The 25,469-nt window shown below is 36.0% G+C and overlaps 2 protein-coding genes across 2 annotated transcripts; one reads left to right on the forward strand and one right to left on the reverse strand.

The window, feature by feature from the left end:
• Nucleotides 1-2,494: 2,494 nt before the first annotated feature.
• On the reverse strand, nt 2,495-3,202 carry LOC127840390 (uncharacterized). Its single transcript, XM_052368802.1, has one exon. The coding sequence runs from the start codon at nt 3,200-3,202 to the stop codon at nt 2,495-2,497; it is 708 nt and encodes a 235-aa protein (XP_052224762.1).
• A 13,959-nt stretch (nt 3,203-17,161) lies between these two features.
• On the forward strand, nt 17,162-23,295 carry LOC127840391 (uncharacterized). The gene is made up of 4 exons (XM_052368803.1): nt 17,162-17,453; nt 19,243-19,288; nt 22,302-22,631; nt 23,285-23,295. The coding sequence occupies exons 1-4, from the start codon at nt 17,355-17,357 to the stop codon at nt 23,293-23,295; spliced, it is 486 nt and encodes a 161-aa protein (XP_052224763.1). The 5' UTR covers nt 17,162-17,354.
• Nucleotides 23,296-25,469: the final 2,174 nt, after the last annotated feature.

Here is a 25,469-nt window from a genome sequence, read left to right on the forward strand (position 1 = left end):
AATTCAAGTTATTTAAATAATTTGAAAGCAATAAAATGTGTATTTCATTCATAAAATATATTTAAATACAAGTTCATATTCTTTTATTACAGATCGTGTACATTTGTGTGCAATAAACCTCTCGGTATCAAGATTAAATTAAACTTGTTTGATATTACGTTTTAAAATATATTAGGTTCAAAGTTTTAAAATTGTATGGACCCTAAACACTTTCATACACATAATGTTAATTAAAACCTTCGAATTATTGATACAGTCATTCTCAAATTTCACACGTTTTTGCCTTCTATTTCTATATAGGCTGCGTTTTCCAACGATATCTTTATTGACTGCAACGATGTCTATATTGGCTGCGTTTTATGCCCGATAAGGCAGCCAGCAATTTGCACCGATGTCCGTATTGGTTGCGTTGAAAACAACAATGCGTTTAATCTATACATACATTAAACATACATTCATTTGTATAATTATGTTAATACAATTTTAATTACTCAAGTGTGCTCATATAAACACATTATTATGTCTTTATCTTGATACAGAACATCTAGGTTCCGAAATTCATATAAATAAATTCGACATACAATTTCATGACTTCAACGGCTAAAATGCTTTATACTTTATTATTTAAAATAAATAATGCCCATCATCGCGAAACATTGACCTAATTTGTTTTCCTTCTTTATATATATTGGCTGCGCTAAAAGCTGCGTATTCTTTAATGAGTTTAACACGTATAATGCTTTTATATTTCATTATTTAAAACAAATATGGATAACCATCGCACTTAATTTAAAGTAGAATTCCATATTATTTGAATAAGTTTCACGCACTTAAATGTGTTTATACATTCATAAAATATCTTTTATTACAACTTTATATTCTTTTTTATTTATATATCGTTTACATTTTTGTGAAATAAACCTCCCGGTATCAATATTCAATTTCAAATTGTTTGATATTCCGTTTTAGAATGTTCTAGGCCCCTAAATTCAACTAAATGCAATAAACATTACACGTATTTAATTAGTTAAATATTGCACATAAACTATATTGCATATTGTCTGCGTATTCCTTCTATTTCTATATTGCCTGCGTTTTCCAACGATATCTATATTGACTGCAACGATGTCTATATAGGTCACATAACCCCAAACCGGAACTCCTGTTTGCAGGGTTACATGCAGTCAGTTTGATACTTAGCACACATTGTTCAGTGCATGCTGCATAGGATTTGTAAAATACATTGCAAATAGAATGTTTTTGTATCAATTTGAAGGTATATTTGTAAGCAATAAGAAAAAAAGCCATTTTTGTGCAATTTGCAGTCTGCGCTAAATGCCGCGTTTTATACACACCCATTAAACAATAAGCAATGTTCTATGAATAGATCCAATGTTGGGCATTAATACATCATAATAAACACAAGGTAGTATAAATATGCATGAAATATAACCATTTATAACTAATTTAATCCGTTTACACACAATAGAAACGCAAATATTCATATATATAGAGAGAAATTGAGTGCTTTTCGGTCTTCACATGAAGTGCTTTTCGGTCGGTATATTGCCTAAATTTATCCAATTTTGGGCATTAATACCTGATAATAAACACAAGGTAGTATAATTTATGCATGAAATATAACCATTTATAACTAATTTAATCTGTTTACACACAATAGAAACGCATTTTTTCATATATATAGAGAGAGAAATTGAGTGCTTTTCGGTCTTCACATAAAATGCTTTTCGGTCGGTATATTGCCGATATTTACCATTTTGGGCACAATGTAGTATAGACATACAATCATATAAACATTAATAACTAATTAAACCCGTTAACACACACTAGAAACGATATATTGCATATATATATAGAGAGAAAAATTGAATGCTTTTCGGTGCTTTTCGGTGATTGTATGCGCCCGATCTCAAGGATATAACATTTCTCCCAACATTTGAAAAAGAAAGAAATTTTGCAAATTAAACAAAACAAATAAATTATCAAATAAACATTTGATTAAACGTATAATAAATGTTAATGATGGTTGTGAAGAGACTCCTTGAAAGGTACACACAGCTTCACTTTCATCAACTGTAAAGCCGTTTTTTATCAAGTCATAACATTTGCTGACATGTTGAACACTTAGTGCTAAACTAGATCTAGATGAACTGTGATCTGATTCGTCAGAAGATGAAAAGTCATCAATGTTTCTTTGTCTTGTTTCTCGTCTGTGTATTTTGTTCTTGCGTGACATGGAATGCTCATTATAATCGCTTTCTGCAGATTTACATACTTTGGCAATATGATGCCACTTGTAACAAGAAAAACACTTTTTCCCATACGCCATGCAATGTTCCTTCCTAGCATGAACTTGAAATTGTCCACAATATCTACATGGTTTTACATTTTTCTTAAATATTTTCTGCCTGTGCATATCCGGTTTGACCCGTTTCTTTACTGCATGAATGAATTCTTCCGAACCGCTTGACGTTTAACTGTCTCTATAATCGCTCAGTCGTCTGTCGGACCTCTCATTTCTGCTAGTTGTATCTCTGTCTTGATATATCCGACGCTTAGTATATTTCATATTGCCCTTACTAGGTGTGTCAACTGAACTGCTATTCTTTCTGCTAATTCTATCTATGCCCAGTGCTTGAGGATTCATCGCATGCAACTGGATACTAGTGCTTTCACTGATTTGCGCATCACTAAGTGCTTCTTGGAGAGTCCATTTCCTGTGAATAACTTTCCGTATGAACTCGGCATTGCTTGTTGTTTGCAACAAATGCTCAAGAATGCGATTATCTGTATCTACAAAGTCACATTGCAGCGCTTTATCTCGTAGCCTTGCAGCGTATTCAACAGTATTTTCACTGCTATTGAGACGCATCTTGAAGAATAAATATCTGCAATAGTGTGTGTTCGTTTTAGGTGAAAAGTAATCAGACAACTTACTTGACAGTTTCTCATAATTTGTACTTTTCTCCGGATCCTCTAAACTTCTACTTAGCCTTTTTACCTCTGGCCCGCCGTAGATAAGTAAAGCGTCCGTTTTGTCATCATCTTCTGTAATTCTAAAGTATCGAAGCTGCCTCTCAAAGTCATCTAACCAATCACTCCAAGCCTCGCCCGTTGCTATGTGGTCGCTGCAGTCCACCCGAAACGGTTGTAAATCCAGTTTCCTTTTCCCTTCTGCCATAACTTAATTAGCTCGTGTATTATGCCCAAAATGACAGCTGCATTTATAGGCCTCCAATTTTTTTCTCTCGACGCCAATGTAAAAGACTCACTCACTAAGACTGCTCGCTATTACTCAATACTTTAATGCTAACTCTCTTGGATTCTGTATATCAACTAAATCACCGTGACGACAACGTCATGAACGTCACCGACGTCATTAAACAATAAGCAATGTTCTTTGAATAGATCTCAAGGATATAACACAAGCTTCTAATAATTTTCTGTTCCATTCACTTCTTTTCCATTAACGTTTAAGGTTTGGATGTTCTCATTTACAGTTTGCCTCTGTTTCTTAATTAAAGTACAAACAGTTTGTCATTTGAGTCAGCTGATTCCATTATATCATTAACATGCTTATGTTTTTGTCTAGCATATGCCTGTCTTTGGTGTTGGCGCAATAGCTTCTTTTTCTGTTTTAATTCTAGTTCGGTAGCACTACATGTTCTATTCGATATTTTTCATTTATTAAAAGTGATCTTTGCTTCTTTGGAGGATTTTCCTATTTGCGGATTCCATATTCCCCGTCCTATCCTTTTCAGTCTTTTAAGTTTCATATAATTTGGTATCGTGTTTTTCGCAGCTGTATGTAGGGCGCCTATGACATATTTCACTTTGTCTCTGACCGTAGACTGTTTTCCAAAGTTGTAGAAGTCATTTGTTTTACGATGTATCTCCTTCCTGTACGTACTAACATCACATTTCTCCCATTTTGTTTTTGCAGTATAATGGCTCTTCTTATTTTCCTATGATTTCTTGTAATATTTGTTTTCAAAGTCATAGTAATTAATGTATGATCAGAACAGTTCAAGCAATTCATTTCGTGTACATGGATGTTCTCAATATTTAAGTCGTTTGTGTTTTGGACAAAGAAATAATCAATTTTTGAGGTGAATTTCCAATTGTGATGAAAGAACGTATTGGCTTCACCCTGTTTTTCTGTCACTGTTAGTTGTGTTTCCTTGATAAAGTTCTGTAATAGATGGTCTCTCCCTGTAGCTCGTTGCATTGAGGCATTCATATCTCTACAGAGAATCACTTCATGAGAGACTTTGTAAATTTCAAGAAACTCCTCAAGCTCGATCAACATCTCTTTGTATTCTTCGTCCGAATTTTTTGAGGTTGAAGGCATGTAAACATTTATCAGGCATATTGGTTTATTTTCCGTTGCGATTTCTGCTATGATTGTCCTGCCATTACCTTGACTGCTTATCTTTACACTAGAGTTAAGACCTTTCCTCCAGAATATACAGACTCCACCATAATCACGAATCAATTTGTAATCTAATCTAGGATTTTGGTCATCAACACATTTTGCTAACACTTCAAAGTCTGGATCAATACTAAAATTACTATCAGATTTGATCACAAATTCACATTCTAAACATGAATTTAAAAAAATGTAAATTGTTAAAAAATTATTTTACCGTATACTGTACAACTAGGTCCCCTTATTTGTTCGATAAATACAACAGAACTGACCGTCTCCTCTCTGTAAATACACGTTTGCCGTCGAAGCAATGCCTAACGTCACTCAATTTGTTCATTTGTTTACATTTGTGAAATGCGCGGAATTATTCCATCTGCGTAAATGGGGAAAAAATAGTTCCAAGGAGATGCATTAATATACTACCAAGTTTTTGCCCGATGAATCGTAAATTTATAAGTCATATTTTATAATTTAATGCATGCGATCTTAAATATCCAATCAAATATACATTGAATGCGTTTGTTCGGTTTTACCTAAATTTTAGGCAAAATGGCATGCTGAGCCTTTCGCAGAGGTGTATGTGAGAGCAAGGAACGGCAACTCTGCGTGGTGATTGTTTTTAAGACTGTTCTCTCGAGAATATTGGTGACCCTGAAAAGGGCCGTTGTCGTATTTGTGGTTCTTTTGCCGTCGTCTAGGATGATAATCTCTAGATATCTGGATACCAGTAAGATGATTTAAATTTATCTCTGCGATGTCTTTCAGACAATTGCAAACAAATGTTTAAAGGGGCCTTTTCACGTTTTGATTAATTGACACAATTATAAACAAGAAACCGTCGGAGACGGGTGATACTCCCCAAAGTTTTTTTTTGTCACAATATTGCACTATATATTCAGATAAAAGGAAAGCTCTTGAGGGCACAGTAGATGGGGGACAATAATTTTTTTTATAAAATTTCAAAGGGCCATTTCTCTGTGAAAAATCATCCGACCAAAACCCGCTGACGATATGCACATCTCCTCTTGGTAGTGAAGCTTCCCATAAAGTTTCATTGAATTCCGGTCATTAGTTGCTGAGAAATAGCCCGGACAAGAATTGCACTATATGTGCAGTTAATGGAAAATTTCAAAGGGCCATAACTCTGTGAAAAATCATCCGACCAGAACCCGCTGATAATATGCACATTTCCTCTTGGTAGTGAAGCTTCCCATTAAGTTTCATTGAATTCCGGTCATTAGTTGCTGAGAAATAGCCCGGACAAGAATTGCACTATATGTACAGTTAATGGAAAATTTCAAAGGGCCATAACTCTGTGAGAAATCATCCGACCAGAACCCGCTGATAATATGCACATCTCCTCTTGGTAGTGAAGCTTCTCATAAAGTTTTATTGAATTCCGGTCATTAGTTGCTGAGAAATAGCCCGGACAAGAATTGCACTATATGTACAGTTAATGGAAAATTTCAAAGGGCCATAACGCTGTGAAAAATCATCCGACCAGAACCCGCTGATAATATGCACATCTCCTCTCGTTAGTGAAGCTTCCCATAAAGTTTCATTGAATTCCGGTCATTATTTGCTGAGAAATAGCCCGGACAAAAATTTAGCACGGACGGACACACGGACGGACACACGGATGGACGGACGGACGGACAGACGAGGCGGCAACTATATGCTCCCCCCAAAATGTTTTAGGGGAGCATAAAAAGTTGTTTCAGATTCGCAAATTTTCGTTTTAGTTATGTTATTTGTAAGGAAACAGTAATACTGAACATTTACCATGTTTTAAAATATCCATTATAAAGTTTTTCAGTTATATGCAGTTGTTTAAACAAATGCTTGTCAACAATGTATTTGAAACTGGATTTTTAAATGAGATATCATGTATTACACATAATGGCTATACACTACGCTTTTACCCCTTGTTGAACTTATACATATACAGGCATGCTATCCAATCTTCATTATTATATGAAAATGTTACGCTCTAACATCTAAAATCAATGACAATTCCATGCTTACCTTAAATAAGTGTACACTTTATGTCATTGTATAAAATTCCCTTGTTATTTGGCGCCAAACACTACTGTCAAGTGAAGTAATGTATCGTATATTATTTTAAATATTATATTTGCTTAAAGGTATGGCTTAATGCTCCGAATGCGGACAAATGTTGAAGACTAGAGCTGGATTATTGCGCCACACTATTAGACACGTTAACTCTCGAAACTATTAATGATGTGGGAAAGCAATTCAGGTAAGGTAAAATACCGTAAAAATAGTAACATTTTTTATACAGTTATACTAACAAACAGATGAAAGGATTCTCTTGAAACTACACAAATATACAATATATCTCGTCTATCAGTTTATCATATATTTTGAAATATCTTAATAATCGTCAAATAATTGGTAATTAAAAAATACCAAACGCGTGTCCTCTGATACTAACATTATTGAAATAGCGTGTTTACGCATTAAAATGTCACGTGTATAAAATAGGCTTTATTTTTTCAGGACGCCTACCCTCTAAGAAGGCATATGGCCTCAAAACACGAAGGACCCAAATGCCACGTGTGTGTACAGTGCTGCAGGAGCTTTGCGGACAAGTACCTACTCGCGGCTCACGAGAAAAGTGCAAAAAAAGAGGGATTGTGGAAATGTGACCAGAGTGGGTTGGCAGTTGGAAGTGAGAATGATCATAAAGAGCTCGTCAAGACCAACATGCCTGACAAGTGTTACAGGTGTGAGGAGTGTTTCAAAACGTACAAACGCAAAACAAACATTTCTCGACACGCGAGTACTTCACATAAATCCGTGAATACTGATTAAAAATCATAATAGTTTACAGTTTCTCTGTGTAACTTGATTATCGTTTTACGTTATTTTATTCGTTGTTTTATTTTAACTTTACTTTTCAAAATGATTCTAAAATTATCCGAATTTGATTAATTTTGTATGTTTCGTTTTGTTCGTTTGTGTGTTTCCTTTGAAATCATTCACAAATAGTTGTGCAATAATTTGGATTTACCTTATTCATTAATACATCGCATCTGTTATCGAATCTGTTTTTCTTTAAAATATAACTTGATTAAAGTTTTGTGGTGTGTTTTTCGTTGATTTCAATTTACCGTTGTCACGAGTTAGTTCGATAATCATACGCAGCCAGGTTTCCTATTAGTAGTGATTTTCACGATTGAGCTACATAATTAACTGCCTGCTTATACTTATTCTAGTGCGTGGTAAATGACAGCAAACAATGTGTTCAATGAGGTTGTGTATACAATACAATACTTCTTCATTCGAGATATGTCTTGACATTCTTCACAGCTGCATCCCACCACAACACAAGAGGAGAATCGCGTACATATATAATCATTTAATATAATATTTCTACATTTACTTTTTAAATTCTCTTCAAAATAATTAACACTAAAGATTAGCATACACTTGTTACACTGAATAAAACGACATAATTTTTAACATGACATTAACACCAACACATGGCGAATGATTGTCAAGATCTATACTATGTAATCAACTAATGAAACAATACGAATTCCATATATGAAAATAACACACACACACACATAATTATGTTTCCACTATGACCTTTCTACTTTTATTTTAAGTAAATCATACCGGTTACCTTCAACTTAAAACAACAACAAAATAGAAAATAATTTCGATAATGTAAGATTTTTTTTGTCGTTTAAAGTTTCTTCACAATGATGCAAGGAACTTTGAAATCCATGACAAACCAATACGTCTGGTGAATTCTGTTTTATCCGTTTTTATTTCAACTTTGATTTTAAAACGTACATATTACTCAGGAAAGAACATGCCTTTGCTTTTTGTCAACCTGTGCAATATTTGACACCATTTCTATCGCAGAATTTGTGTCCGAATACAAAAACAAACGATTGTATACAGTATCCGAAGAAATATAATGGAGGCATGGATGTGTACCGTATGATAAAGCACGCTCATGCAATCTTATACATAACATGTGTTAACATTTTAATTGTGTTTGTCTATCCCCATTCTTATTGTTTGCAACAGTTTGCTATCGTTTCATCTCGCCCGCTGACACCTTACTCCTTGTGTCCCCTTTTGTATAGCATTCCTGTATCGTGAAACTTTTTCTTCCTTTTTTCTTTCATTAACCCTTTTCCATTAACTAGTGTCAAATAGGTGGTTACTGAAATGAATCAATTTTTAAATAATAATAATAGGTCTACTACAACTACTTCTACTACTATTACTACTACTACTACTACTACTACTACTACTACTACTACTACTACTACTACTACTACTACTACTACTACTACTACAACTACTACTACTACTACTACTACTACTACTTCTACTACTACTACTATTACTACTCTCGACACGCGATTACTTCACATAAATCCGTGGATAATGATTAAAAATCATAATTGTTTACAGTTTCTCTGTGTAACTTGATTATCGTTTTACGTTATTTTATTCGTTGTTTTATTTTAACTTTACTTTTCAAAATGATTCTAAAATTATCCGAATTTGATTAATTTTTATGTTTCGTTTTGTTCGTTTGTGTGTTTCCTTTGAAATCATTCACAAATAATTGTGAAATAATTTGGATTTACGTTATTCATTAATACATCGCATCTGTGATTTGTGTTATCGAATCTGTTTTTCTTTTAATTATAACTTGATTAAAGTTTTGTGATGTGTTTTTCGTTGATTTCAATTTACCGTTGTCACGAGTTAGTTCGATAATCATACGCAGCCAGGTTTCCTATTAGTAGTGATTTTCACGATTGAGCTGTTTCCTATTAGTAGTGATTTTCACTATTGAGCTACATAATTAACTGCCTGCTTATACTTATTCTAGTCCGTGGTAAATGACAGTAAACAATATGTTCAATGAGGTTGTGTATACAATACAATACTTCTTCATTCGAGATATGTCTTGACATTCTTCACAGCTGCATCCCACCACAACACAAGAGGAGAATCGCGTACATATATAATCATTTAATATAATATTTCTACATTTACTTTTTATATTCTCTTCAAAATAATTAACACTAAAGATTAGCATTCACTTGTTACACTGAATAAAACGACATAATTTATACCATGACATTAACACCAACACATGGCGAATGATTGTCAAGATCTATACTATGTAATCAACTAATGAAACAATACGAATTCCATATATGAAAATAACACACACACACACATAATTATGTTTCCACTATGACCTTTCTACTTTTATTTTTAGTAAATCATACCGGTTACCGTCAACTTATAATAACAACAAAATAGAAATTAATTTTGACAATGTAACATTTTTTTTTGTCGTTTAAAGTTTCTTCACAATGATGCAAGGCACTTTGAAATCCATGACAAACCAATACGTCTGGTGGATTCTGTTTCATCAGTTTTTATTTCAACTTTGATTTTAAAACGTACATATTACTCAGGAAAGAACATGCCTTTGCTTTTTGTCAACCTGTGTAATACTTGACACCATTTCTATTGCAGAATTTGTGTCCGAATACAAAAACAAACGATTGTATACAGTATCCGAAGAAATATAATAGTGGCATGGATGTGTACCGTATGATAAAGCACGCTCATGCAATCTTATACATAACATGTGTTAACATTTTAATTGTGTTTGTCTATCCCCATTCTTATTGTTGGCAACAGTTTGCTATCCTTTCATCTCGCCCGCTCACACCTTACTCCTTGTGTCCCCTTTTGTATAGCATTTCTTTATCGTGAAACTTTTTCTTCCTTTTTTCTTCCATTAACCCTTTTCCATTAACTAGTGTCAAATAGGTGGTTACTGAAATGAATCAATGTTTAAATAATAATAATAGGTCTTCTACAACTACTTCTACTACTACTACTACTAATACTACTACTACTACTACTACTACTACTACTACTATTACTACTACTACTACTACTACTACCACTACTACTACTACTACTACTACTACTACTACTACTACTACAACTTCTACTACTATTACTACTACTACTACTACTACTACTACTACTACTACTACTACTACTACTACTACTACTACTACTACTACTACAATTACTACTACTACTACTACTACTACTACTACTACTACTACTACTACTACTACTACTACTACTAATAATAATAGTAGTAAAAATATAATAGATATAATAATAATAATAATAATAACAATAATAATAATAATAATAATAATAATAATGATGATGATGATGATGATGATGATGATGATGATGATGATGATGATGATGATGATGATGATGATGATGATGATGATGATGATGATGATGATGATGATGAAAATAATAATAATAATAATAATAATAATAATAATAATAATAATAATAATAATAATAATAATAATAAATAATAATTATAACATTCATAATAATTATAGTAATAATAATAAAAAACTTCCAACTTCAATTAGATTACAATAATTATTTTAACAAAGCGAATGAAGTTTATCAAGATTATCATCTGAATTATTTCGGAATATATAGTCAACTGGTTCTTACCTACTGCACAGAACGCTGAAACACACAGTAAAACGTTTGTAAATATTTCCATGGCAATATGCTTGTACTTGTAGTAGAAGTAGTAGTAGTAGTAGTAGTAGTAGTAGTAGTAGTAGTAGTAGTAGTAGTAGAAGTAGTAGAAGTAGTAGTAGTAGTAGTAGTAGTAGTAGTAGTAGTAGTAGTAGTAGTAGTAATAGTAGTATTATAATAGTAATAATAGTATTATTAGTGATAGAGCTTCTGACTTGATGAGTTGTGGCAAGTCAGTTTTCGTTATTTTATTAGAGAGTGATAGGTCAACATCAATGGGTCCAAGCGTCAGGGGGGGGGGGGTCTTGGAGGGCCTCAGGTCTGCTACAGGTACCTTGTCGAGGCCGGCATCTTCAACAAGGGTCCAAAATGGTAGGGCGACATGCTTACGCTTAAGTATTTTCCCCTTGATGAAGGTGCCAGTCCCGACAAGTTTGTTTACAGGGTATGAGCCATGCCGAGACTTAGCCCTGGCCCAGAAGTTAAGGGACTGTTGTTTACGGCGCAAGTCAAGGGGTAGCATACCGGCCTCCTCTTCAAGCAGTGCACCCGTTGTACAGTTAAGGGACCTCAGAGCTATCCTAAGGGCCTTATGTTGAATGGCATCAACCATTTTTAGGGCGTTTGGCTTTGCACATGCATAGATCTAGGCTCCATAATATAGCTTTGGACGTATAAGGGACGTATAGAGAGTTAAGAGGCTATTTTTATCTGATCTGAAACCTGTGCCTCTTAACATTCTCATTAAGTTTAGGTCCCTTTCGCACCTTTCTGCCAAATATTTGAAGTGGTGAGTAAAGGTTAACTGTTTATCTAGGTACATACCTAGAAAATTCACCACTTTTTCAAAAATAATTTTGGTGCCGCCTAAATTTAAGTCCAAAGAGTGCTGAATTTGGTTGCCAAATAATACTCCTACTGTTTTGGTTGGAGAAATTTTGAATCCCCATTCAATACACCATTTCCATATGGAGTCTAAGCCTGCTTGAGCCCTCTTCTGCAGGCGTAACATGTTAGACCCCTTTAACCAAGTGCCTTAGTCGTCGGCAAACTGGGAGATAACCATTCACGAGTCTTTTACGGCATCAGATAGGCCGTTTACGACGAGGGAGAACAGAGTTGGGGATATTACGGACCCCTGGGGGTGCCGCGGTCGGTTATGGTTACCTCTGATAACTCCCCATCGACCCTGACCTGGATTTTGCGACCCTTTAGGAAAGCTCTGAGGTAGTGAAAACAGTATCCAGTGGTTCCATAGTCAGCTAGCTTTTTTAATATGCCAAAGGTCCATGTTAAATCAAAGGCGGCCTGAAGGTCCAAAAAATTGCTAGTACTGATTGCCCTTGATCTTTTGCAGAAAAAATATCATGTTGTAGTCTAGCTAGCTGATCAAGAGTGGAACGCCCCTTCCTAAAGCCAGACTGGAAGGGGTTTAGTATGTTTTTAGATTCCAATAAGTGTTCAAATCTATTTTTGACCATTATTTCTAGTAATTTTCCTGCGTGAGATGTTAAACTTATTGGACGATATGAGTTTGGATCGTTTTTGTCCTTACCGGGTTTAGGAATAGGAATCACTGTGGCCTGCTTCCACTCGGGTGGTACTGTGCCTGTCCTATACACCTGATTGAATAGGTTAAGCCATATTTTAAGAGTTATGGTTGGCATATTTTTAAACATAAAATATGCTATTTTGTCAGGCCCCGTGGCAGTATTGCTCCTCGTGTTAATGGCGCTTAATAATTCAGTTAAAGTAAAAGGTAAATTAAGAGGCGTGCTGTTGTCCCCAGGCTCATTTAAAATGTTTTGTGCTCCATCTCAAACCGCTTTTGATAGTTCAAAGTTTTAACGGGGAGGTTTGAGTCACTGGAGACATATTGGAAATGCTGTACCAAAAATTTAGCCTTTTCCCTTGGGGTGGTGGCAAATTCGCCTTTGTATTTAAGTTGCGGTACAGGGGTGAAAGATTTTCCTTTAATTCTGTGAATTTTTTGCCAAAAATCCCTAGTATTTTTCTTATTAATAATTGCCGAATCACAGAATTCTTTCTAATTTTGAGATTTTGCGTCCAAAATGACCCGCTTTGCTTGATTTTCGAGGGACCTATAATTAAGAAGATTATGCTCAGCGGGGTTCATTTTAAGAATTTTTAATGCTTTTTTACGAACCTGTACCGCCTTGGAGCACGCCTCATTCCACTACGGGACCTTATTTCTGGCCTAAACCTTGCCTAAACCTTGGAGGAGACCGGTATGCTACATTCCGCTATGGAGAGTATCTTACTAGTTAAAATGTTGCAAAACTGATTTTTTGAGTCCTGAGAGTGAACATCTGCAAGGGAGAGATCTGAACAGAGGTCCCTAAACTGAGCCCAGTTAGCTTTTTCAATTAAAAAATGTGTGCTCCCCTGAGCATTGGGCATCAGTTCCCTGTGCAATATAGTTGAGCAGGGTAACCTGTTGTAGGAGGTGATCAGATCCCATTGTATCATTAACGGTTGCCCATGCAGACGCACTGGCTATCCAGGCATTAACAGCAGTAAGGTCAATGTGAGAGTTAAAACCAGTGGGGTTAAGTCTGGTTGGAGAACCGTCATTGAGCAGTATAAGGTCTTGCTCGTCCAACCATTCTATAACCGCCCGACCTTCTGCATCTGAATTGTTGGAACCCCAAGCAGGGTGATGTGCATTAAAGTCCCCTGTGAATATTACATCATAGGGTCCTTTAATGGTCCTAAATTCCTTAAAGAGGCCGTTCAAAGTTTCAAGATCACATCCTCTTGAGTAAATATTGACCAAAATGAGAAGCTGATTCTTATCAATAACAAATTTATTTGCTAATGCCTCAATAGCCGTGCTACCATCCGGTTTTAATTGGTTGTTCACTCCCAGGTATTCGTAATTATTGGTATTTTTAATATAAATGGCAAGACCACCAGCAATATGATGGTTTAAAATACCAAAATGTTTTACTTCACAGTAAAAGCTCTGAATTTGCTTAACATTATTATTGGAAAATCTAGTTTCCTGGAGGCATAATATATGTACATTAGGATTACTGTCAAGGAAATACTTCAACTCTGTATGTTTGTTGGTGGTAAGACAACCAACATTAAAAGAAATTATTTGCAGATTACTGTCTATATTTGGAGTGAAATTATCTTGCGTTTAATATGATTGAGATTATGGTGTGGAGATTTAACTCCTAATTTATGACCGGCACAGGCCCCTTTGAGTTTTGCGGGGGTCCTGGCCGGCCGGGCAGGTTTCTTGTTAACTGAGGGGGGACCGCTGGCCGGAGGGGGCCATCCTGGGTCTGCTATTTTTGGTGGATCCCCAGTTCCAGAATGGGTTTTATTAGTTAGGGATTTGTAAGGGGGGATGACCATTGTTAGAGATTCTCTGCAATTTTTGAACCGAGAATCAATTCTATTGTAAATGTAGGGAATAACACGACACCCAGTGGGCCTGTTTCGGTCCTTTAATATCTCAGCTATCAGGTAGCACTAGTAGTGTCACTAGCACCATCAGACAACGGGGAGGACGGGTAAGACCCCCTGGTAGCCACAGGAGGGCGCCTCTGTGTAGGTGAATCCCCTTGGATAGGCGATACAGGGGGGGTGCGTATTTCCGGTGTGTGGTTGGATACCGGTTCCACAGGTATAACCTTGGGGGGGGGGGTCCCTATTTATGGGTTGAGGGGGGTACTCTTACCCGCTTACCCCTGAACTATAGGACATGTCCTCCCGGTTTGGGGCTAGATACTACCGGTAGAGGCATGTTTGGGTGATGACGTGGAACCGGTTATAGTGGTTGTGTTTCGGGCGCCCACGCTGTGGCTCACAGTGTCAGGTGCGAGTAGCCTGCTATCCGCCTCGGACCAGGTGACCCGTACAAATTGGCAAGAGTGGCTATAGTTACAGCCTTCTTATAGGAGAGGCACCCCTGGTAGGATGCAGAGTGTGGGCCGCCACAGTTGGCACACCAACGTATTTTGTTGGTGCACCTTCTCTGGCAAGTAGATTCGGCACAGCGGCAACACGTAGTGGCACTAGGACATTTGCCCCTGCTGGCTATGTAGCCAAAGCCCTGGCAGTTGAAGCACCGGGCAGGTTGGACCGGGCAGGGACGAATGTCAAGGGCAACATTAGTGCCATTGACAAGAATTGTGATAGGGACTGGTATAGAGGTGATGAGAGTTATTTTGACCAGTCTCGGAAAGCCAGGTGGTGCGGGGCGATAGGGTTCGACCCTTTCCGAGTTGGTGACAGAAAGATCAGAAAGGGGGATCGCAGGGCTAAACACAAGACATCTTTGAAATTCAGATAAGTCCTGGCTTTCCGGGATCCCTGCTATAAGACCTGTAACTGACCTCATGTTTGAGGGAGATAAGGCCCGGACCGCGACGCTGCCAAGATGGAAAGTCCCCCTGGAGAGGTTAGCAAGCGCTTGAGCGGACTTGAGCTGCAATAAGACGCAGCCAGACGCCAGGGGCACTGTCTGCTCAACAAGTCCGGGAAGTTCCCTAGCCAAACACGAGGCCAGTTGAAAGATTGAAAAGAGGGACATAATGGGGCCTACACTTCCGACTGACTGGAGGAGGCACCTAAAGGGCATGGTGTTGTGGGTAAGATGGTGGGAATCCAGCCCTGAAAGCGCCTCCCCTAGTAAAGGGGTCAGGTTCTTACTCTGCCCCTTGGGTGATTTATTGTATGTGGACATTTGAAGGGATTGAAAAAATGTAGTTTGGAAAAAAAGAAATATTGACTGTTATAGTCGTAGACCTAAGTATGATGTCAACCAATACGAACAGATTATTACTAATCACAGTTAGTTATAGATTATCACAGCCTGACAGTAAAGCATAGATTACAAGCACCGCACCGGTAAACAACCCAATATAGTATATATAAATAAATAATAATGGTTAATTAAGTCATTTGGTAATTATTAAATGTTATAATGAAAAAGCCAAAGATAAATTCCGAATACCAAATGACGTCCGAAATAGTGCTATTTAGAATTTACGAAAAAGAAAACAAAATAATAATGGACGGCAAGGTATCTGTAGCAGTAGGTGGTAGGTATTGGTCAGCTCTGGTCGTTGCGTTCCCTCTCTTCTTTAATTGTCATTATTGTGTAAAACAGAAGTTAAAAATATCTTTGTTTATAAAAAAATCGTTCAATATGGCGACCGGAAGCGAAGCAATGAATGTATGTACAACACCACTGTGGAACGTTCAATATTTATACACACTAATGTTCAATTGCATATGTTCACGTTCTCAAGTCTCAATTAGTGTCTCAAATGATAATAAGCGTCTAAACAATTCATGGCAAAAATTACTAAATGAAAGCTGCCAATCAATTACGAAATGCAAAAAGACTCCCCTTCACACCTACCGTTACCCGTAAAAAAAGACCTCGTTTACACCTACCTTTACCTGCTCTCCGCTATGTCGACAACAGTCCCCATCGGAATTCATCAATGAAGAAGTGTAAAAACACAAACAAAGAAATGTCCATAATTTTGTTCAAACACATTTATTTTTGCCCAAAACTTTTTCAAACCTGCTCATATCTACCGGTACCGACTTCTTGTTGTTTCGACAACAGCCCCTCCAGTCTGTAAGATTATAGGGTGTAGTTTTCTGGACCAAAGAGGCGGCCATTTTGATTATTTACAAATACATAAATGAAATTAATTCTCGGTTTGATAAATACGGTATAGTATGGTTTAATACGTGTTATTTAGAAGAGAGATTATGGTAATGGTTTAGCGCGAATAATGCACGGGGTTTGAGTGCATGTTGTAGCGCGAAAGCGCACGAGTTTTTCGTTTTGGGGCATATATGATTTGCACATCTATTGAGCATGTTGAGGCGCTAGCTGAAATAATTCGCGTTCAGAATAAATCTGCCAAGAGTCTGCAAAAGCAAAAATCATCAAAAGACTCTAAGGCGGCAATTTATATTGACTAGTTGAGTCGCCATTCGAGGGTGTATTTGACAGGCAAACGTTATGGAACAAGAAAACGAAAGGGTGACAACCCCGCCCGCCCGCCCTTAGTGAACATATGTATGGTTAAATAATTGGTTACATTGCTTTTATGTTTATAATTTTGCAATTATAAAGTCTATATTTAGTATATTTTCAGTTCGATTTTTTGTCCATGTGAGATGGGATCTTAACACGAACCGATTCCTTTACTGGGAAAGACGATGGGTGTATTTTCATTTAAGTCTGAAGCAGCTTAGTTTTCTTGATTATTTTGACTCCTTTTTTACTTAATATTGTGTTTGAATGAGGTTTTTTAAGTTATGGGTGTCATGTTTTTCGAGACTCTCACTTCCTGAAGATAGTACCTCCAGCATATTTATTGAAATATTGATATGTTTAAATGTTAGTGTTATTATTATTATTTTTTGTTGTCTTTCGTAATGAACGTTTGATTTTAAAGACATTCTTATTGTACGATTACTTATTATTTTCATTTTGGTGTGACTGGATAGATGTTGAAGTCTGTTTAATATACATGTAGCTGTTCGCCATATGCATTTATATATATTTCTCGGAATACTTATGATTTATCAACATTCTGTTTAGGTGGTTTATGGAATTTATGGTTTGAGTGATTTGTTTGTTTCGTGTTGATGTCCGGGGTGTGTGTGGGATGCTTTTGATGTTTGTTTGTTATGTTAATTTGCGCAATGAAATTGATAATGTTTTAATTACATTTTTTACTAAAGAATACTTAATGTTTACAGTATAATAATAGCTGCTTATTTGTAGATTTCTCTAAAATTAGAGGTTTCGGGAGGTGATGAAGGCACCTAGACACCGGTCTCGAGCCATGGGTCCTCATACGTCCCCCTGCCATTAAAAGAAAAATTAAGAAAACAAAAATGGCAGTAGGGTTGCGTATCCCGCTCGCGGTTTTACCTGAATTGTTTATTACTACTGATTATTGTATGGGCTGTACGTGAAGTCATGTACACTTCTCTTGATTGGTGGTGGTGTATGAATCTTGCAGATATTAGCAGCTTCTTTGAACAAATTAATGTTTCAGATTTGTTAATTTATAATATTTAAGCAAGTTAGCGTGATTGATGGGCATTTGGGGCGTCCTGTGTGCACTTTGGGCATCGGCGGGGATCAGTTTATTCAAACAGTAACTCTTTATTTTTGTATTTGAGACCGTTTCCATTAATAATAAAGAAGTATTTTTTACAGCTTTAAAGCTTTTTTTTACAATAGATAACTCAAAAAAAGTTTATCAATTACAGAATAATGATTGATTTAATATGGAATAGCTTAAATTCTTCCTCTGTCATGTTTAAATGCTGCAATTTTCAATCGACCAGTATTGACCAATAATGACCAGTATTGACAGGTTTTAACCGGGTATTGACCACCGGCCCCGTCAATACTCAATTGACCGGTCAATATGCCAACCCTGGAGATATATACTTGACGTCTAATTGTTATGAATAAATTTGCACTTTTTCACATGACACACATGTGCATGTGAAGTATTCAAAATTACATGCCCTACAGCATTTAAATAGTATCGTTTCAGTTCTGTATACACCTGAACAAAGATGTTACACCGTTTCCAGTCGTCTCGAGACTCATCACTGAGCGGTGCCGTTGAGGTCTATATCCATTGCACATATAACACATATGGGAGTCAGAAGAATTGTTTTTTGCATTTATATGTCGAAAGTCCTGTCAAATACAAGCACTCACTCCTATTTTGTCTTTGGTTTATTATTTGTATGATAAAAAGATGATGATATGGGTTATAAAGATGATGAGATTTTAATAGTATTTTGAGAATAGAGAATAATAATTTACTCATAACTATGAGTAACAAATATTTCGCAATTTAGCAGCCAGGATAGCGATGTATCAAGGTATAACGCGCACAAGCTTTTTAATTTGAAATTTGGAGGTAAAACGCTGTGCCTTATGTACAGTAACTTACGGTACTGCGAGCTTAAAAGTGCCCTTTTTGACAAAATAGCCCCCTAGTCCAAATAATTAGACGTAATCTACCGATTACCTCATATTTATAGGAGTAAATAGCCCCCTTGCCCTTTCCAAATCCTAGCTAGAGCACTGGTTATGTTAAACTTTCAAATGATCAGTCTGATTTATGTTTATACCTGTTGCATTATTTTTATTTCAGATGAAGCTCATCTTCGTGATCTGTCAGATCTTATTTGTAATTGGTGGTAAATATATTTACTTTTTTGCTCACCTGAGCTCATGGTGAGCTTAAACCTTTTGTGATCACCTTTTATTCTAAACTTTGTGCGCTGTCCGTCGACAACATTTTCCTTTTAACCACTCTAGAGGCCACATGTATTTCCAATCTTCATAAAACTTTTCAGAATATGAACAACAGGGCTCAACAAATCCACAAGCCTGCTCGTAATTACAAGTAGAAGTCAAGTAATATTTATTTATAAAGTCCGGTGTATAAGAACATTGTAGGCCATCCTTAAAAATTCTTTTGTTTGGCATAACCCGACTGACCCACTAAAATCGGCCCGACTGAATTTTTTTTTTTACTTTCCATAAAAAAAATGTTTTTTTGCTCGCCGAAAATTCTTTCCCCTAAATTTCCTTTCCGCTTTTTATCCTTTTCGGTTATTTGCGTCATTTAATTGAATGCTCTTTCAAGGATATCTAGAATAGCAATGAACAAAACGTGTACCGGTATTTATTTGAGTCGCCTATTTATTTGACATATGCATATGCGATTAATTAGACTTTAAATACAATTAAACCGCTCCTGTTTTTCTCGTATCCCTTTAATTAAAATACGCTGCTGTCGTTCAGGATTGTTTGAGAGTAAAAAAACAAATTAATTAATTATCACCGTTCAATTCAATTCGGCAATGGGCAGAGATGTGTATTATTATCGCCATATAACTAATTATTTAATTATCACTCTTTTATTCAGATCGGTAAATATTTGGTAGAAAGATAAAAAGTGGTCAACTTAGAAATATTTATTGACGGGTATTGTCACGTTTTTGTTTCATTTGCTTATCTCTTTATATGACTTTCCTACCGGTCGCTGATTTGGAGGCAGACGGCGATATTAGATGTGTATTCAAATTATACAACACCTGCGCATGAATGACCCAATATTATGCGATAGCTCCACCCGTCCTCAGGTTTCATTCGACAACGTCATGTCATGTGTAAGCGAGCTCAATGCTGATTGGCCAGCTACCATTTGCACTTCATTAACAATAAGGTCAAGCAATGTATAATCGGGTACAGACCGGGTTTCGTTAACTGTTCGAATTGCGAACACTAAATTCATTGAAACAATTTAGAGACAAATGTAGAAAACCAGTCCGGATTAAAATGGCGGATGTTTTCTACGAAATTTTACTAGATTTTTCGCAATTTAGATTTTTCTTGTGCCAAATTCTGAATATTTTCGCAAATGATTTAAATGGCGAATGACAGCGCGAGCATTGCGAACGTGTTATTATTGGAATAAATGCTCACTATTACAGGGCTCGCGCTGTCGTTCGCCATTTGCGTAAGTATAGCAAATTTGGCTCAAGAAAAATATAATTTGCGAATATGCTTAAATCTCGTTAAATTGCATTGAAAACATCGGCCATTTTAATCCGGAGTGTTTTTTAACCAGGTTTTCCGAAGGAAAAAACTGGTTATTAGATTGGCGAATGCGGGCGGGCTGGCGAGCTGGCTGGCTGGCGGGCTGGCTGGCGGGCGGGCGGAACAAGCTTGTCCGAGCCATAACTATGTCGTTCATTGTCAGATTTTAAAATCATTTGGCACATTTGTTCACCATCATTGGACGGTGTGTCGCGCGAAATAATTACGTCGATATCTCCAAGGTCAAGGTCACACTTTGAGTTCAAAGGTCAAAAATGGCCATAAATGAGCTTGTCCTGGCCATAACTATGTCATTCATTGTGAGATTTTAAAATCATTTGGCACATTTGTTCACCATCATGGGACGGTGTGTCGCACGAAAGAATCACGTCAATATCTCCAATGTCAAGGTCGCCACGACTAAAAATAGATTTAAAAAAAAAAAAATTACAAAGGGGGTTAATTTTGTTTGTTCATTTCAAAAGTTCAGTTTGAGTTTTCTCCCTTTATCAGATTTTTTTCCACAATGAAAACCTGGTTTTGTGACAATTTTTTCCCTTGTTTAAACTATTTTTCTGTTTGTTTAGATGAACAATTTGAAGCGCATATGGTAGCTGGCCAATCAACATTGAGTTCGCTATCGGGTAATATTGGGTCATTTATGCGCAGATAATGGAATACACAGTTGATATTGTCATCTGCCTACAATATAACGGCCGATGGCAAAGTCGTATAAAAAATAAGCAAATGAAAAGAAGCGTAACACTCAATAAATTATTTTTAAGCTGATCACTTTACAAATTTCTACCGACTATCGATCTAGATTAAAGGATGATAATTAAATAATTAGTTACATGTCGAAGATGTTGCACCTTTCTGTTCTTGATTGAAATTAAAATGTTATAATTACTTTGTTGTTTTTTTACTCACAAACTATGCTATTGTAAAGTAATATGTCAACCAAATAGTATATTAATTACGTATTTGCTAGGTTACTTGTTTTCATTTTCTGTAGTCAAACGATATGCACATTTTATTTCATGTGCAAAATGCGTACAATTTTCCGGACTGTCCTTTTCAGATAAAGTATTTTTTGTCGATTATATTATATTTTCGAAGTTCTTTATAGAAAAAAAAGACTTACAAATACACGTGCGGTGATACAGACGGTGCAGAAAAATCTTTACCAGAGGCAGAAGACTTGGAGCTTTATTTGATAATTACCTTTCAGTTTGGTATATGTCGGAGTTCAATGTCAGAAAAAAAAAAAAAAAAAAAAAAATCCCTACCTACCTACCCACCAAAATTAACCTGGGTCGGGTTATGCCAAACAAACAATTTTTTAAGGATGGCCTTAACACAAGCTTTGAAGAGCTTTTAAAGCCTACTTATAAACTAAAACATGTACATGACAACAACATAGCACATATAATTACATACACTTGATATTTTATCTTGACATGTTATTTAATATGAACCCATGTGCCAACATGGCATGTTTTTAAATAAGATTAGCATCTCAGTGCCTGCAATTCATTGTGTTGTTAATTTTATGTCTTTTTTTTGTATAACACTACATAACTATTCCTCATATTACACTTTCAGTTCCAGTTCTAGGTGTTGGTGCCTCGAATGGAGGGACACCATATTTCAAATTAACTCATAATCCTTATGAGATCGAGTGTTCATGGAGTTCAGGAAAGGGTAAAGTGGGCTCTTTGACCCTCAATGGAACTGTGATTCCAATTGCGTCCTGCACAAGAAACAATTGTTATTTAGAAAAACACTCTGAAGAATATGAACTTGTTTCAGTGAATAAACTGACATTTGGAATGATATTACGAATAAAGAAAAAGGTTGAAATGAAAACTTCATATATTTGTGAAGTTGTAGAGGAAAATGGACACACCTATGAGAGTGTTGTGACGATTGATGGTGAGTTTTATATATTCATTTATATTTAAAAAAAAATTGTTATATCACTAAGGGGGTGTATTGCAGTAAATGTCAGTTTGTCAGTTGTTTTCTCTACATAATAACAAGTATGTGGAGCAAACTTTTTACGGATTTCTCTAGCAGTTAAATTGAAACTTAAAAAATGTCATCACTATGAAGCGCAGATTTGACAGATACTTTTTTCCACAGATTACAGAGTTAATTGCCATTGAAATTAACTGACATAAAAAAAGTGATCATAAATGTTATAATGTTGGTGGAAGGAACTACCAGTATTTTGAAAATTCTGCATCAATTAAATTGAAACTTAAAAAATATGTTACTTTTTTTGTTCCACAATGAGGTGCAAGACATGTTTTAAAGTGACTATTCATAGAATAGTTCTATGTATAGTTATCACCCACGTCTGGTCGATTGCCCTGGTAAAGTTTTACGGGGGATGTGATTCTTCCTCCTTTCAACTGATATCCTCTCTTCAATTGTCAAACTTATTCTACAAAGAGTTACTTGCAGTTTGTTCTGGTTTTATGCTGTTTGCACATAGCCATTTTCACTTTGCTTCTGAGTGGGAAAGGGTTTAATCACATCCCTGGTTTAAGCACAGCAACTTCATTTATTTGTTTCTATTACAGGTTTTACTTGAAATTTAACACATGAGTTTGTGGTAATTGTGTGAAATCTTTGACAAAGTTCCATAACTTTGACCTCCAAATTAATTAGAATTTTTGCCTTGGTAAGCCCCCAATTTCAGAGACATTTGCAATTGTCCATCTGTCTGCATGTCCATCCGTCTGTTTCTGTATGTTGCGTAACTCAACAATTTTTAGTTAAAGAAACTTTACACGCATTTTTTAGCAAGGCTGTTTTCGGAGAAAACCCGAGCCATTGTCATAGCCTGCTGTCCGTTTGCTGGCGTCGTGCTAAAACCTTAACATTGCCTCTAAAATCAAAGTGCCTCCACCTACAACTTTGAAACATCATATGTAGATGCACCTTGATGAGTTCTACACGCCACACCCATGTTGGGTCACTAGGTCAAAGGTCAAGGTCACTTTCTCCTCTAAAAAAATAAATAATTTTTTTTGTCTGACAAGCTTTCGCAGCCGGGCGTGGCACCCGTTATGCGGTGCTCTTGTTTTTAATTTCGGTAATGCTGCCAGGGCCCTTTTGATTGGACAAAATGCTTAATTTTGAATTGAATTGGGAAATTGGTATATGTTTTTTGCTTACAAATACTATAAAATTAATAAAAGTGTTTGCAATGTTATATTTAATATTTAGTTGATTTCCCTAGGCAGCTTTATGGGTTGAAACTTTTAAAATTTACTAAGGTTCAACCCATAGAGCTGCACAGGGAAATAAAATAAATGTTGAATTTTATTTTAAAAAAGCCAACAAATTTTGTGTGTTTTTGGAAACCTTTTATTGAGAATTTAAGGCTGTCATTTGGGAAAAATATGTAATTTTTTGCTCGGCTGTTTTCAGAGAGAAAACCCGAGGTATTGTCATAGTCATCTCGCCGTCAGCCATCCGCCGTAGGCATCAAATTGCTTCCACCTACAACTTTGAAACTTCATATGTAGATGCACATTTTTGGGTCACAAGGTCAAAGGTCAAGGTCACTGTGACCTCTAATATAAAACTTTAACATAGGCTCTAAAATCAAAGTGCTTCCACCTACAATGTTTTGCGTTTAGGTCCCCTTTGAATAAAGTATCAATGCTATTGCATTCAAACTTGGTACACTTACTAACTATCATGAGGGGACTGGGCAGGCAAAGTTAGATAACTCTGGCTTGCATTTTGACAGAATTATGTGCCCTTTTTATACTTAGAAAATTGAAAATTTTGGTTAAGTTTTGTGTTTAGGTCCATTTTATTCCTTAAGTATCAAAGCTATTGCTTTCATACTTGCAACACTTACTAACTATCATAAGGGGACTGTGCAGGCAAAGTTATGTAACTCTGACTGGCATTTTAACAGAATCATGTGCCCTTTTTATACTTAGAAAATTGAAAATTTGGTTAAGTTTTGTGTTTAGGTCCTTTTTTTTCCTAAAGTATCAAAGCTATTGCTTTCATACTTGCAACACTTACTAACTATCATAAGGGGACTGTGCAGGCAAAGTTATGTAACTCTGACTGGCATTTTGACAGAATAATGGGCCCTTTATACTTGAAAATTTGGTTAAGTTTTGTGTTTTGGTCCACTTTACCCCTAAAGTATCACAGATATTGCTTTCATACTTGGAACACTCGCAAACTATCATAAGGGGACAGTAAAGGACAAGTTGCATAACTCTGGTTGTCATTTTTACGGAATTATGGCCCTTTTTTGACTTAGTAACTTTGAATACAGTCAAACCATTAGAACAGCGGTCAGTTAAGGGAAATGACCAAAGTGACCGTTGTCCACAGGTGACCGTTGAATTCGGATCACAATTTTAAGATGGTTTGTCAGTTGTTAGTATTGCTACGTCGTTACCCCCACCCAGTCGTTTGCATGCAGTGTAAAGCAAAGGCTCATTGCCGTTAACTAAGCATAATAACAGAAATAATTTACGTGTGTACATTGAATAATACAGAATAATATTGTATAGATTGATTTAATATCATTTTGTTAAACTAAAGAAATGACTTTATCAACGCTAATTAATTATTATTCCGTGATTTATTATTCCGATTGCTTTTAAAAGTGTTGTTTACGCTAGAAAGCTCTTTTAAAGAATGATCCGAAAATGTTATTTTCAAAATCAAATCGATACTCAATGTTGTAAGTACAATGTACAAATTAGCGGTCATTTAATAAGCGATAAT

This window comes from Dreissena polymorpha, chromosome 8 (assembly GCF_020536995.1).
Source record: "Dreissena polymorpha isolate Duluth1 chromosome 8, UMN_Dpol_1.0, whole genome shotgun sequence".
NCBI lineage: Eukaryota > Metazoa > Mollusca > Bivalvia > Myida > Dreissenidae > Dreissena > Dreissena polymorpha.

Bases quoted from the DNA above. Each gene is read 5' to 3' on its own strand.
- LOC127840390 (XM_052368802.1), bottom strand. From the start codon at position 3,202: ATGGCAGAAGGGAAAAGGAAACTGGATTTACAACCGTTTCGGGTGGAC.
- LOC127840391 (XM_052368803.1), top strand. From the start codon at position 17,355: ATGAGGTTTTTTAAGTTATGGGTGTCATGTTTTTCGAGACTCTCACTT. The intron at 17,454-19,242 runs GTTAGTGTTATT...TTTTTATTTCAG, and splicing joins AAATATTGATATGTTTAAAT to ATGAAGCTCATCTTCGTGAT. The intron at 19,289-22,301 runs GTAAATATATTT...TTACACTTTCAG, and splicing joins GATCTTATTTGTAATTGGTG to TTCCAGTTCTAGGTGTTGGT.